The sequence below is a fragment of the Grosmannia clavigera genome (genome assembly GCF_000143105.1).
Source record: "Grosmannia clavigera kw1407 unplaced genomic scaffold GCSC_179, whole genome shotgun sequence".
NCBI lineage: Eukaryota > Fungi > Ascomycota > Sordariomycetes > Ophiostomatales > Ophiostomataceae > Leptographium > Leptographium clavigerum.
Window position 1 is genome coordinate 982,951 of NW_014040759.1, and position 14,135 is coordinate 997,085.

Sequence of the window (14,135 nt, forward strand, 5' to 3'; positions counted from 1 at the left end):
GCAGCCGTGAAAGGGCTGCCGAGGATGATTTCAGTGCATCGCGGTGCGCCTACGTGGCGTATTCAGGGGGAGTGTCAAGCATTGGAATCCGCCACACTGTGAGTGTTGTGGGGCTTCTTGCCTCTAAAAGTACTCCGTAACTCTGTAAGAGTAAGGCAATGTCTACGGAGTACTATTGTAAACTGTGCCCACTTATAATTCTATTTCAGCCTCATCTCCCCCACCGTCCTTTTGTTCCTTCCTTCTGCGTTCGTGATCGACTGTCATGTTCAACCCAATCTTGCCCTTACTATGTGAGCCTATGGACGGACCATGTATTCTTGGCCGCTGGATGTTTAATTCTTGAGCTAAGATGGTGCATTACCTTTTCAACATGTTTTGTTTCTTCCCACTTTTCTCGCTTCTTCCCTTGAGGTGTATATCAGCGTAGGCGGCTAGGCTGCCGGAGGTGCCATCTTTTCGTCCATAAAGTCGAGCAAGGCTAGCCGGGCGGCCTTTATCAACTCGGCCGAGAAGTTTCTCAAGACGTACGCCTTTGACGGAAACATCCCCCCTATGCCTGCTCTTCCAGATCTTCTAATGGTTCCACTACTTTGTCCATATACGTCTGCCACAATTCTGCAAACTTGGCCCGATCAAATCCTGGCTGCGTTCGCGAGTGTACATCCCATCCACACTTCCGAATCAAATCCTCGGTTCTTCACAGTGCCTGCTCAACATTACGGGTCGTCCGCCATTGCCGCCTTTCCCGTGCCGAGTAGTGCGAAGGTGCCTCGGCAGGTTCACGCAGCTGTTCCTCCTTACAGCCAAACAGCACCCGAGTCGGCGTGATGCTTTTCCGAAACGATCGGAAAAGCATGGATCAACGGATCAAGCACGGCCGACGCCGGTTGAGCCCGAATATGGGCGTAGCCTGTGACGTTCTATAGGGTTGTTAAAGGATCTGAGGAGGCCTAATGGTCATATTTTTTTTTTCTAGCTTCCTTCCTAAAAAAAGACTCCTATTTCTCGGTGTTATACAACAACATCGTTCCATGAATGTTCTGCGTCGTCAACTTGATTACAGAGCTAGGAATCCGATTATTAAAATTGTCCGACTGTCTGTCTTTGAGACTCTAGTACAGAAGGTACTTGGACCTCCTCTTCTTAAAAAGATCAAGCTCGCCCTTCCACGCCGCCTTAATTTGAGAAGGATGGAGCCCTGTCTCAATCCCCTCCCGAATCAAGGGGCTACCCACGAGCAGATCGATATCATAATAGTCGCCATTTTGTCTCCAGTGGAAGCTAGCAGTGTAGTTGCCTTCGTTCGGCTCCGTTGACCCGTTGGCATACAGGTGGCGAGCAGTCCAGAGAAGACCGACACCGACATAGACAGGATCGAATGTTGAATGCGCATAGTCAGTCTCTACGGCCATGTATGTCTGCAGGCCGCAGGATATCGTGCTATCGAACTTAGATGTAGTGGGCGTGAAACATTGGAAGCGATAGTCAGTGTAGGGGATTTGAAGGTCCCTCATGGCCGTTGTCCAGCTCTCGTTCGTCCACGGCGCGCCCATAATTTCAAATGGACGAGCCGTTCCTCGGCCCTCGGAGATGCTGGTTCCCTCGAACATGCAGGTCCCGGGATACAGCATGGCCGTATCAAGCGTCGGCATGTCTGCGTCACACGGGTTAGTTATCTTCGACCCGTTGTACTGGCAGAGCTTAGAACTCACTCGGACTTGGGAGAACCCAGGGAAGCTTCGTGTCGACAAAGTCCATCGACCTCTTCCAGCCCTTCATCTCAACTACATTGAGCGATGGGAGATCCAGGCCGCCTGCCGACTCTTTGATCCAGCCCTCGCCGACAAACATCTTGGCCATTTCTCCAGCCGTCATGCCATGTGCCTGTGCGATGGCACGGCGACCGACATAGGAGTTCACAAAGCTCTCGTTAAGCACGGGCCCAAAAGCATTCAGACCGGTGATAGGATTGGGTCGATCCAGAACAACATAGGAAATGTTACTCATAGCAGCAGCAACCATGCTGTCGTACATAGCCCAGGTATCTGATGCGTGTGTCAGCAGCCATTCTGCACGTACACAGATATGCGCCAAAGTGTGCCTTACAGGTGTAGAAACGGGCGCCCACGTCTTGGATATCAAACATAAGGGTGTCTGCTCCTGACTCTTTAATGTAAGACTGGATCACCGTGGTGTTCACATTGTATGCGTCCTGTCCGGGTTAGATACAGTTGTGCTTGCTCGGCTCTCTTCCCCATAGTGATGGGCATTCTCACGTAGACGGTGAGTCCGGTCTTGGCATCAACAAATGTTGCCTCTCCGTTTCCATTCTGCGATGTGCCGCGAAAGCCATGCTCAGGGCCCATGACCCCGACCAGATCGACGGATCCAGATTCCACCATGACATCCACACCAAGATCGAGGTCGGGTGTAATGCCTGTGGGGTTGGTCAAAACCAGGACCTTCTTGCCATGTAGAGCGCTGTAGCTTGAACGGATGAGCACATCTAGGCCTGTCTGGACAACAGGCTTCCGGAGGGAAGCCTCGGCAGCCCCAAAGGCGCCAGCCGCAAGAATGGACACAACTTTTAGCAACATGGTGTCAAGTTGGACGTTGGAGAGCGTTCACCAGATCACCGTTACAAGTTGAAGGAAAGTGGCGCTGTGATGGCATTTTAATCAAGATACAAGTCTTCAGCCGGGGCCCGGTAATTTAAGATTAGCCAAGCGGGACACATAAACGATATGAGGCGAAAGAAGCGGACCGCTTCTTTACATCCCTGGCGCTCCGTAATTTCGTCCGCCAAATTCTCGGAAAACCCGGCGACTGACGGAAGACCCGGTGAACCCGGAAGACGGAGAATACGTTCCTGCGTTGCAAATATATCGGTAGATTACGTTAGTCCTCGTATACCAAAAGCAGGGACCAAGAGATAGGAAGCATGTTGAAGCAGGCCCCATAATAGTGAGCTCGATATTGTACTTAGCGTCGATAGTGGGCTTCGACACCCTTGTTAGCTAACTCGTCGGATCCTGACGAAGAGATAAGGAAATATGATATTTAAGTTTACGGAAAGTACCTGCAGCTGATTTGATTTCGAACTCGAGATGGATGCGGTGTAGAATATGTAGACCGTTCAGGGGTTTCAGTAGCCTCTGGACCGCAATAACTTGTTGCAGTCTTGTGCTTTTCGTTTAGAAGTTTTTACAGAGCAAAAAGAGGATATTAGCTATCTCACAAATGTATTTAGACCATAGTAAACTCAGACAGCTGAACTCCTCTCCGTTCAAGCTCCGTCGGTTCTAGCCTCGGATCGTAATTGATCGTCTCTTTTGTCGCCTTATGTCTGAGGAAGTCATAGTCAGCAGGGTCATTACTATCGGCATCTCGTCCGATTCTTTCCCACTCCTTCACAGGATCTAGTCTTGGGTCTTCCAGAGTGGTTTCATCTGTTTCTGGGTTGTAAAACCGGAACTTCAGGCGTCTCTGTTCCATAGATCCAACAACTTTCCACGGCACTGGTAGTGGACCAAGTAAAGCGATCGCATCGTTGAGGCCATGTACGAAGCATTCACCGACGACTTGAAAACGCCCATCGTTTGTGGGGCGCAAGACAACGGGAATTGGACAACCTAGGAAGACGGCGATGACATCACCTAATGTTGTTCTGTCAACTCGTACTGCTTATTACTCCAGCATCTGCCATGACGAGGTATACTTCCAGGCTTTTACTTACCAATTTTTGTGTCTTCGTGTGCCAAGCCAATGTATCCCTCTTCTGTCTCGATGAAGATTCGGTCCTCACAGAAATGAAGGGCACTTTGTGTGGACTCATCCATATGAGAGGACATCGGGGCAGAACGCCCGCCCTGAGATGTGGCGTTCACTCCAAACAGAGCACCCGACCAGTCCTGGCGCAACCAGTCGTCTAGACGACAAATCTCCAGGTCTGGGAAGCGATCCTTGAACTCCCCGCACATCAATGTGATCCCGTATACGGTTCGCAGTGGCTCGCCGGTAGGCTTGTAGGTGGCCGTCGCTAAGTGAGAAGGCTGCCATCGCCTGATGATCGAATGGCAAGCCTACTCCCAAGATATTTAGGCATAGGGTGCGTGACGCGGTTCACAGTCGCACAGCGCACACCTGTCACCCTGAGATCTTCAGGAGTCCTGCTGTCGTACCTAAAATATGCTCGCGAAGTGGACGCTGCAAACTGAAACGGCTGGGCTTTGTCCCAAGGAGACTCGACAGACCAGTCCGGGACCCATGAGGGTGTCGCACCAATCTCTCGGCCGTCTAGGAAACAGTGATAAAAGAGCTCTAGGCGCTGGGTAACGTGTGCGTGAGCAAGAAATGCTCTTTTGTATACCTCTCCCGCGTCGACATGCCTGGCGTAGTCTGGGTGAATCATGGAGGAGAAGCGTGATGGAGACATGCCCAAGAGGCCGTATATTTTATCTCGAGGGTCTTTGCAGGTTCGGTACACGGCAGCCCCGAGTATGGCCCACAGTGGATCTTGTTTGCTTGCTCCAAAGACCATCTGTGCCCTTGTCACCCTATGGCGAAGCTCTGGGAGGCCAGATATGTCTTTCTGATTCAGGCATATGACCGCTCGTCTGAGAATATAATGTGAAATCGTGTCGTGGCCGCACTGTATGATGGCACCTGGCTGGGTGCTTGCCAGTTGTATCTCCTGCACAACCCATACGCGTTGAAACCAGGGACGCTCAAGAAGACTGAGGATGGCATCCCACGTAGCGGTATTGTATGGAAGGTTGTACGATGGATCGTACCAACCTGTCTCCTTGGCCCCTGGGGATGGAAACACCTTGCCTTCCGAATCGATTTCAGTCTGCTCCCCGAGATACTGCAATGTCGAAAAGGCCTGGTTGCTGGTTTTGCTCGCAGGGCCAAGCCAGACGACGACACGATGTGCCAGCCGGTAGATATCAGACATCCGCCGCACTTGGTGCACCTTTTCGGAATTGTCGTCTTGGTTGATGCATACTGCGTCGACCCATAGTACACGGGACAACGATGTATGCCGCAGATATTGAAGTGCCTCCATCAGATTATCAGATATGGCCAGATCAGTCGGCTGCACTATGTCGTCATCTCCAAATGCAGAAGGCGATGGCTCAATTGTGATTGTATGTGGACGTGCATCTGAACCCCAAACATAGGAAAGAGCCTCATACTTCGGCGTGAAGTCCCAAATCTCACGTGGTGGTTCGTAAAGGACAGGATCGACGCTTGGGTCGGGGTGGTGCCATTGATTGATTCCTGTTGCCACATTTCCAAATAAGAACTTTTCCTCTGGGGTTTTTGTGACAAGCCAATTTGGAGGTAGAGTTTTGGCAAGTTGTATCAGATCTAATTGCTTTTGCTGTTCTCTTGAATGGTCTACAAGAGGGACACAGTCGATTCTGACTTTGACGGCATCGCCATGCTCTCCCGGAAGCAACTCGATGAGCCGAATGTCCGTCGTGGGTGAAGCAAGAGGACAATATGTGTAATGGATAATTGTTGATAGCCGCGGTGTGTTGGTAAGAGCTGTCGACTTTTTCCTTTCAAAAGGAGCTCGACGAGGCCTTGCTCTAACACGGCGAGTTTTGGCCGGCATGGGACCTAGAGAAGTTGACGTACCGAGTCACGTCAATAGAGAACACAGAGTATGTTGAGGTTCTGATTTTAAGAGGGGTACGGAGTATTTTACGAAGTAAGATACAACGTGATAGATCGACGCTGTCAGACGGAGGAACAGAGCCGTGGCAAAATAGCGGGCCCAAATGGTAATCTCAACTTATTAGTGGGTCCATCGTCTAATTGGGCGTTGATGGCCGTTATATTCAGGGAGAGAACCGGCATCAAGGGTGAAAGGCAGAGTAAAAAATTGGATTATAAGTTTAGCAGCCTACCAGTTTACACGAACTTGCTGTCTGCATCGTAGGAGTTGGTAGTTTCTGAATGCCCGAATACCTAGTTAAGCGGCCTGCGCCATATAGTGCGAGTACAGTGCTGTTTATCTTCTCATACGGAGTACCTATGGACAACCTTCCCACAGTCGTTCATTTGACCCGTCCGGGCACAACCGCGTTGAAGCAAGGTAGTTTTGTAATTTCACCTAGGTAACGTCTATTGCTAATATGCGAATTTTATCTACTAGGTGTATGTTTTTGCTTTTCACTATGCTTTGTCCCAGATAAGTCTTTGTTGCGGCTATAATTCCATTTCTACTTCCATCCCTGCTTTAGCACTTCCACGGCCTCGGCCTCCCTAATTACATCGACAAACCGTGCATTAAGGACTGTGTTGCCCTCGAAGCTTCTAAGAATGAAGTGCCAGATAAGCAGAAGTGCTGGCCAGATAGGCAGAGGCGCTGCATAGAAATCCGCGGACTCTTATCAGGCGTCATGCATTAATGATCAAAAATCTCTCTCACAATCATGAAGATCGCTAATCAGTTCAATCGCTAGCAGTGCTGATCTAAAATCTATAGAGAAACCTCACCTCGAGTCTCCCACGTAGACTTTGGCCTGCTTGCCAACATCAAAACGTCGATACGAGAGATAAGACTCCAAACCGGTTACAATGGACGTCTTCAGGCTGCCAACACCCACGGTCATCGGACTTGTTGGAATACTGGCTCTCGCTGTGGTCTACCTTAATCCCCGCGTATTTGGAAAGCGCAAGTATAATTTTCCACCTGGCCCCCCTGGCGAGTTCCTCCTTGGGCACTACCGAAAAATACCATTCACCGCCCCGTTCAAGCAGTACGCAAAATGGTCAAAGGAATATGGTATGCACCGCTTGTTGCAGTAAGAACGAATTTCTGCTAAAGTGAGCCCGTAGACTCCGAAGTCCTCTATTTTGAGACGTTCGGTACAAAATGGATTGTCCCAAACAGTCTTCAGTCTGCGATCGATCTTCTGGACAAGCGTGGAGTGAACTACAGCGACAGGCCTAAATTCATCTTGTTTGAAGAGTAGGAGCTACGACCCTAGAGTCAAGGTTTGGAACTGACGACTTGCAGGATGGGATGGGCCCCGACCCTGACATGGCTCCGCTGGGGGCCGCAGATGCAGCGCCATCGCAGGGTTCTTCAGCCGGCCTTCAGCAAGACACAAGTCCGTCAACATCAGGACAGCCAGCAGAAGGAAGCTCTTATCTGTCTGCACAATATTTTAGACGACGCCGAGAATTGGACTGGATCTATTCGGCAGTTTGCCGTTGCCATTGTGCTCAACATTGCCTTTGGCATTGATGTCGATGGTCCATGTAGTCCGTGGATCAAGACTGCGGACGACGCTGCTGATGCTATCGGCCACTCCGGTGCACCGGCAAGAAGTATCGTGGACCAGTTTCCAGCAAGTAAGTAACCCTGCTTTCACCACTGTTCTGCGCCAATACAATTTCTCACAATAGGTCACAATCTTAGCGCGCCATCTGCCTACCTGGCTTCCATTCATGGAGCGACTTCGCTATGCCCGCAACCGGCGATGGGCTATTGAGGCCATCACGAACATTCCCTTCGCCCAGGCCAGGAAAGAAGTTGTACGTTCAGTCTACACTGGCCTGAATCTGGTACTGGGGACTTCCATACTAACTTCTTATTGATAGGAAGAGAAAATACACAAAAAGTGCTTTGCTCATGACCGCCTTCACGTTTACAACCACAACGTCGTTAATGGGGTCGAGAACGAGTTTACGATGGACGATATTCGAGGATCGTCTGCTGCAATTTACATTGCGGGAAACGACACGGTGAATTCTCGTCGCCGTATCGCACGCTGTCTCAGCTTATTCTAACTTTTTAAAAAGACTGCTACCACTGTTATCCTCTTTGTCCTGTACTTGATGCAGAACCCGGATGTTCAGGCCAAAGCCCAGGAAGAGATCGACCGGGTGGTCGGAAATGAGCGGCTGCCTACTTGGGAAGACATCTCCGACTTGCCGTACATGAACCTCGTCTTGCAGGAGACGTTCCGTATGAACCCGTTGTCGCCTCTCGGAATTCCACATGCCGCCGTGGCAGATGACGTGTACAACGGAATGTTAATCTCTGCAGGCACGATTGTGTACTAAAACGTCTGGGCCATGCACCATAATGAAGAAATTTATGCGGAGCCGTTCAAGTTCTGGCCGGAGCGATATCTTGCAAATAACGAAGGCGGCAATGGCGAGCCACTTCCAGTAGGAAACTTCGGCTTTGGCCGTCGTGTCTGCATTGGGAGAGCCTTGGCTGAGAACAGCTTGCTTATCGTCCTGGCGAGTATGCTGGCGACCATGAAAATCGAGTTCCCACTTGACAAGAATGGGGATCGCACTCTATTTGAACCTGAATGGCCATACTTGGGACAAGCGTATGTGTTCATTCCGGTCTGGGTTTTTTCATGTGCTAACTAGGCTACAGACAACCACTGCCCTTCCAGGCCAGTATATCCCCCCGGTCTGCTAAGATGGCAGAGCTTTTACGAGACGCAGCAACTACTGCGAAAGCCTGAAGTCGAGGTGTCCATCCGCTATCGTGTCGGTCATCGTAAGTAGCGAAATCCGAGGGCTCCTGCAGCTAGGCCTGTTAGCTGTCGGACAACGCGCAGGTGTACAGCTGCGGAGCGCCAGGGAAGAGGCTGCTGTTGACAGTGGAGAACGTGGAGTCAAGCTGCCGAAGAGTGGGATCATGATGGCTTGACAACACCCACTTCGGCAGGTTGCATACGATGTACGAAGTACTAAGTAGAGTATGGAGTAGTTATGTATCATTTCCCGTATGATCCAAGCCATTTAAGAGCACATTCAACGGTGGTGCCGCCCAGCACAAGATATTGTGGAGTGAGTTTTAGACTAAGAAGACGGCTTGCATGCACCATACAAGTAGATAGAACGCGTTATGCACGGGACAACAACGGAAATCAAATCCGTGCTGTCAAAGCCGAGCTCGAATTGGTCGGTCTACTCCATAGATCTTAATTATACTATCTGTACTCCGTACTCCGTACTTCGTATAAAGTTTGGTTTGGACACATGCGTATCCATATATCCCCGTCTTATTTGCGGGCCAGCTCATCACGAGCAAAGGTTGTCAATCGCTCTACATAAGATAAGAAGGAGCGACAGATGATCAGTCTCACACAACGAGGAAACACAACGGCTAGATCGAATATACTAGAAATTTCAAACTTGTCATAGAAGCAGCCGGTCGGCATACACAGCGTTAGCTACTAGCAGCTCTTTAAGAAAGTTGGACTCCTACCACGAATTCCTTTCCGGCCGAGACCCCGTATTTGAGTCCATAAAAACTCCCAACTTGATAGCGGCCGAGATTAGCGTCATCTCCTGCTCCAGGCCGCTTGCTGATTGGCCTGTGCTAAGAAGCCATACCCGCTGGACAATATGCGTGTGATAAAAGGTATAATCAGTTCCAACAGCGGTAAACCAGGATCGTCCTCTTGTAGATGGGAAGATGCCAAACCTGGGCTAGTGTTGATGCCACTGTACTAGTATATTTTACTGCGGACTTTAGACCCTTATCAGGTTGATGGAACCTTGAGATTGCATCCTCCTAGTCACCTCGGACACATTCGCGGCATTGCCGTTGGGAAACCTCGCACATCACGCCAACTCATGAGCAAGCATCTTCGACATGCCCGACACGTTTGTTGATAGCGAGCACCCCTCAAGTCCCAGGCCAAATGGCCACGTCCAAAGCCGCGTCTGGCAGGCCTGTCAGCCTTGCCGGCGCCGAAAGGTGAGATCCGGCCGTATTCTGAGACCGCCTCCGGCCAGGCAGGGTCCTCATGCTAAAACACGGTCATCGACAGGTGAAGTGTGATGGCAAGCAGCCGTGCCACAACTGCACCTCACGCGGTCAGACATGTGCCTTTCCGGACGTCAAAGACCACGCGTCCGTCAGTCGGTAGTAAGTCGGTCTTGTGGCCCTGCGTCAGTCTGGATTCTCAATTTTTACAGTTATGCTTTGTCGCTTGAGGCTCGGTGTCAACAAATGGACGCCACGTGCCAAAGGTTAGAGGTTATCACGACACAAATCCTGCATGCCGTCGAAGCAATCGACAACTACAAGCTCCCATCGCAGACAGACAATAATTTCAATAAAAGCTTGACCCAGACAACTCCCCCTATTCGAACCTTTTCAAGAGTCGGCGAGAAAGACTTAAACAAGGCTGGTATGGACGTCAGTGACAATACCAATCCAAGTCCATACCAGCCAGTCGTCGAAGACGAGCCTCAGGATCACCTTGGGGCCCTGGGATATATCGATGTCGATATGTCTGACTCTACCGAGTCTGATGATGATCCAGATGTAGATGTGTCTGATGGCGAGGGTGCTATAGATCAGGCTACCGCGTTCGTCAAGGACTCCTATGGCCGCTTTCGGTAAGCCCTCGATCTCTGTTCCGTGTCACCCATTCCTAGCTGCTGTCCGAGAAACTCACAGACCTCGCTTGTGCCAGGTTTGTTGGTGGCTCGGCCAACAAAATGCTCATCGACGCGGCCAAGGGTATGTCACCCAGCAGTCGGGCGCAGCCGTCACAGACTCCAGGCTCCAGCGCGCTGATGGATACGGGCAGCGCCCATGGCGACCAGATTTCGCCGGAAGACGATGATGTTGAGCTTCCACTCTTCGTCCGCGGCAAGATCTGGCCGGAGCTCCCCTTTCTGCCCAGGCCGGAACAGCTGACTCGGCCTCCACAGTACATCTCGGACCTTCTCGTCGGCCTCTACTTTGACAAGCTACACTACACCTTTCCGGTCCTTTTCAAGCCGCATTTCATGCGTAGCTACGGAAAGAAGCTTCGCTGTGGTCCGAACGCATCCTCTCCCTCTCTGGACAAGGACTTTCTCAGGGTATTCTTCGCTGTGTGCGCTTCCGGACTCCTGCCTGCCAATCCAGACGGCGGCTTCCCGGGCTTCGAGTATTACGAAAAGTCCCTGTTGCTGCACTACGCATCGCCAGGACAGGCCTCACTCGAGCGCGTCCAATGCCTCGGCCTCCTTGCCATGTGCACTGCCAGCTGGAACACATTGACGCAGAGCTGGAGTCTTGCCGGTCTTGCGGTGAGGTCATCTATGGACATCGGTCTTCACGTGAACAGCCAATTTGTATGTTCTACCTAATCCATGCATGACTCGTATTACTTTCGCCTGCTAAACCCACCAGACGATGCCACATACGGAGAACTCTGGAGACGCACAGCGTGCCAGGACCCTACAGAACCAGATAGAAAGACGTACGTGGTGGAGTGTTTTCTGTCTTGAACGGTATGAGCCTTACCCATTCGCACGTTCATGTGTTTTTGTTCGCCGCATTTCTCTAAGGTGTGTCCTTGTGTCAAAAGAACAGTATCGCTTTGTCTCGGTCGGCCCATGGCTGTCGACGAGAAGGATTGTTGCTGTGAGCTGCCTCTCGACATCAGCAATGAGCATCTCGAGCGACGATACCATCTAGCGTCCGATGTGGCCGTTCCAATGCAGGACCAAGAAGAATCAGCCTTGACTGGCTTTCTTGCTTTTGCCCGCCTCTGTCGCATATCTGTGCGGGTTCAGAAGCTTGGCTCTCCCATGCGCCTTAGGCAACTATTGTCTCTTGATCCAAGGAAGACCAAGAGATATCTGTCCCGGGTATCGTCGCTCGACCAGTCTTTGAATGACTGGCTGGTAACACTCTCGGACTCTGTTCGGTTTTCAGCCAATGCATTTGAACAGCGTCCTGGGGATTCGGGGCTCGTAATGTGTGTCATTATATTCATAATGCATGCAGGGTCGCTTCTCAGTCTTTACAGGTCTGTTTTCCGCAGCTGTTTCAGGTTTACCCACGGCGTATGTCTAATGCACTTCCAAACAGATATGTCGCACATAATCTAAAAAGAACAAGCATTACTGAGGTGGATGACAGGACGGTAAAGGCTACGGCACAGTGTCTCAGTGCGGCTCGAAGTTGTATCAATGCGGCCGAACTTGTACGAGATCTTGTTCCGTCTTCGCATTATCTTGCCGTTTGTGTCCACTGCCTCACGCTGTCAGGTGTTGCTATGTACGTTCTTGGCAGACTGATATTCGTTGATTACGACTAACGAGACTTTGTATGCAAATAGGCTTCGAATGTCGAAACAGCCGCTAGACGAACAGACGATAGCTGACGCTAAAAAGTGTATTGGCTTGTTGAAAGATTTGGAGCTGCGATGGTTCGGAGCTTCTCGAAGCCGTACAGTGATTGAGAACCTCCTGAAAGAGTGCTTGAAGCAAGAAAGCGATGACAGACCATGGAACGAAACGGCTGACAACGCGGGCGATGAGTGGGACGGAGGACTGAAACGGTCGTTTGCAACGTTTGACAACAAATAAACGGAAACTTTCAGGACTCACTTTGGCGTAATGTCTTGTGGGCAGATCTGCTTGATGCCAGTCAAATGACCGGTAATGGTCTGGGACATGGTACATACAATCCGCGCGGTAATTAGGGCTTAGTCTTTGAGACTATGTAGAAGGTTTTCACACTTGCATAAACCCCAAGCGTGTGATATGTTTGAAGTGAAGTAAGCTAATCCATGCAGTCATCCCTCCTCTGTTGTTATATTGTACCACTTGTGTATTCCTACGCGTCATTAATCCTGGTTCAGTATAATGATCTTAATATTCGATCGTGCATGCTGTGCCTCAAAAGCTTCAGAGGCTTTAGTCAAGGGATATGTGCATGTGATCAGAGGCTTCAGGTCAACTGTCTTGTCTGTCAAGAGTCCAATGGCCTCTGCAAAACAGCCCGCTGTATATCTTACGGTCCCTGGAAAGAGTAAGCAGAGGGGAAACGACAGATCTAGGCATCTGCTTCAGCAGGGCATTCACATACCTTTGATGCTGAGTTCTTTGGCCGTCACGGTAAACAATGGTACAGAAACCAATGGCTTTCCGAGTCCGGCCTGAATCAAAGTGCCTCCAGCCTTGAGCATACAGATGCCCATAAGCACGCAGACAGCTGCCCCACTCGCCTCCACAACAACATCGCAGCCGTGTCCGATTCCTTGTTCGAGAATGATCCGGCTGGCATACTCCTGCGCAAACGCCAGAGGATCCTTGTCCGGGTTTGTGTTCCTCGACACCACAATCCCCTTGTCGGCACCGTACGACTCGGCAAACTTGGCACGGGTCTCCTCGATATTGAACATGACAATCTTTTGGACCCCATATGCTCGAGCAACAGCGAGGACGAGCAGACCGAGAGGTCCGCAACCGCTACGTGCCACAGCCGTCAGTGGACGATAGCAATAGCTTAAGACGACATCATATCTTACAATATAGCCATAGTCTGACCAGTCTTCAGACCAGCTCTACGTGCCAGCTGCACGGCGACAGCGAGAGGCTGAATCCCGCCGGCTTCTTGCCAGGAGACATTTTCCGGTATTGGGACCGTCATGGACGCCAGGCAAACGAAATACTGGCACAACGTTCCGTCCGTAGGATCAAGACCGCAGTATTTCAATTCGGCGCAGATGTTGAATGACCCTCGAAGGCAGAATTCGCACCTTTTGGTGAAGTTAGTGCTTAGGGCAATGAGACGGAACGTCCGCTTCCTCATAACTCCACAACACGTACTGTAAACAGGGAAAGCCTGGCTCCACAGCCACCCTATCGCCCACCTTTCGATCCTGGACACTCTTGCCAATCCTCTCGATGACACCCGAAGATTCATGACCCAAAATCAGTTGACGAGACACCTTGTCGCTCTCCCAATTGTGACAGTCAGAGCCACAGATGCCCGTGGCCATTATTTTGACCAACAGTTCATCGTCGCCGGGAATTCTGACGGGCTTCTGCTGAATTTCCAACTTTCGTGCCCCGACCCAGACAACGGCCCGTTTAGAGATTGGGAAAGTAGCGTCGGCCGGCATAGCTTGTCTAGCTTGTCCACACTGTACTTTTGGTTCGTGCAGAGTCGCCAATGCAGTCGGCCGAAAAGCAGACAGCTCATGCTTTAAGTGTGCATCCCCTTGACCGGCCGTCAATAATAACGTGTCATAATCCGGATGCCGAAGCCGGCTAGTGTGCATTTTCTATCAGGCGCGGAGTCTGCACTTATCTTCGGGTCGGATCCCGGTCCGAGAACAACTTGCATCTCA

General features: G+C 50.8%; 4 protein-coding genes across 4 annotated transcripts; 2 read left to right on the forward strand and 2 right to left on the reverse strand.

The window, feature by feature from the left end:
• Window positions 1-1,115: 1,115 nt before the first annotated feature.
• CMQ_71 (uncharacterized protein) lies at window positions 1,116-2,600 on the reverse strand (the record flags this gene model as incomplete). The annotated part of the gene is made up of 4 exons (XM_014314010.1): window positions 1,116-1,657; window positions 1,716-2,048; window positions 2,110-2,215; window positions 2,280-2,600. 4 exons carry the CDS (start codon window positions 2,598-2,600, stop codon window positions 1,116-1,118), a joined length of 1,302 nt encoding a protein of 433 aa, XP_014169485.1.
• A 3,994-nt stretch (window positions 2,601-6,594) lies between these two features.
• On the forward strand, window positions 6,595-8,695 carry CMQ_321 (cytochrome p450 monooxygenase; the record flags this gene model as incomplete). Its single annotated transcript, XM_014313694.1, has 9 exons — window positions 6,595-6,802; window positions 6,856-6,988; window positions 7,037-7,374; window positions 7,442-7,557; window positions 7,624-7,767; window positions 7,825-7,990; window positions 8,117-8,366; window positions 8,436-8,542; window positions 8,604-8,695. 9 exons carry the CDS (start codon window positions 6,595-6,597, stop codon window positions 8,693-8,695), a joined length of 1,554 nt encoding a protein of 517 aa, XP_014169169.1.
• Window positions 8,696-9,695: 1,000 nt separating this feature from the next.
• Window positions 9,696-11,470, forward strand: CMQ_72 (c6 zinc finger domain containing protein; the record flags this gene model as incomplete). The annotated part of the gene is made up of 5 exons (XM_014314011.1): window positions 9,696-9,751; window positions 9,973-10,398; window positions 10,476-11,124; window positions 11,183-11,252; window positions 11,439-11,470. 5 exons carry the CDS (start codon window positions 9,696-9,698, stop codon window positions 11,468-11,470), a joined length of 1,233 nt encoding a protein of 410 aa, XP_014169486.1.
• Window positions 11,471-12,626: 1,156 nt separating this feature from the next.
• On the reverse strand, window positions 12,627-13,907 carry CMQ_346 (xylitol dehydrogenase; the record flags this gene model as incomplete). The annotated part of the gene is made up of 4 exons (XM_014313719.1): window positions 12,627-12,694; window positions 12,869-13,251; window positions 13,311-13,541; window positions 13,612-13,907. 4 exons carry the CDS (start codon window positions 13,905-13,907, stop codon window positions 12,627-12,629), a joined length of 978 nt encoding a protein of 325 aa, XP_014169194.1.
• Window positions 13,908-14,135: the final 228 nt, after the last annotated feature.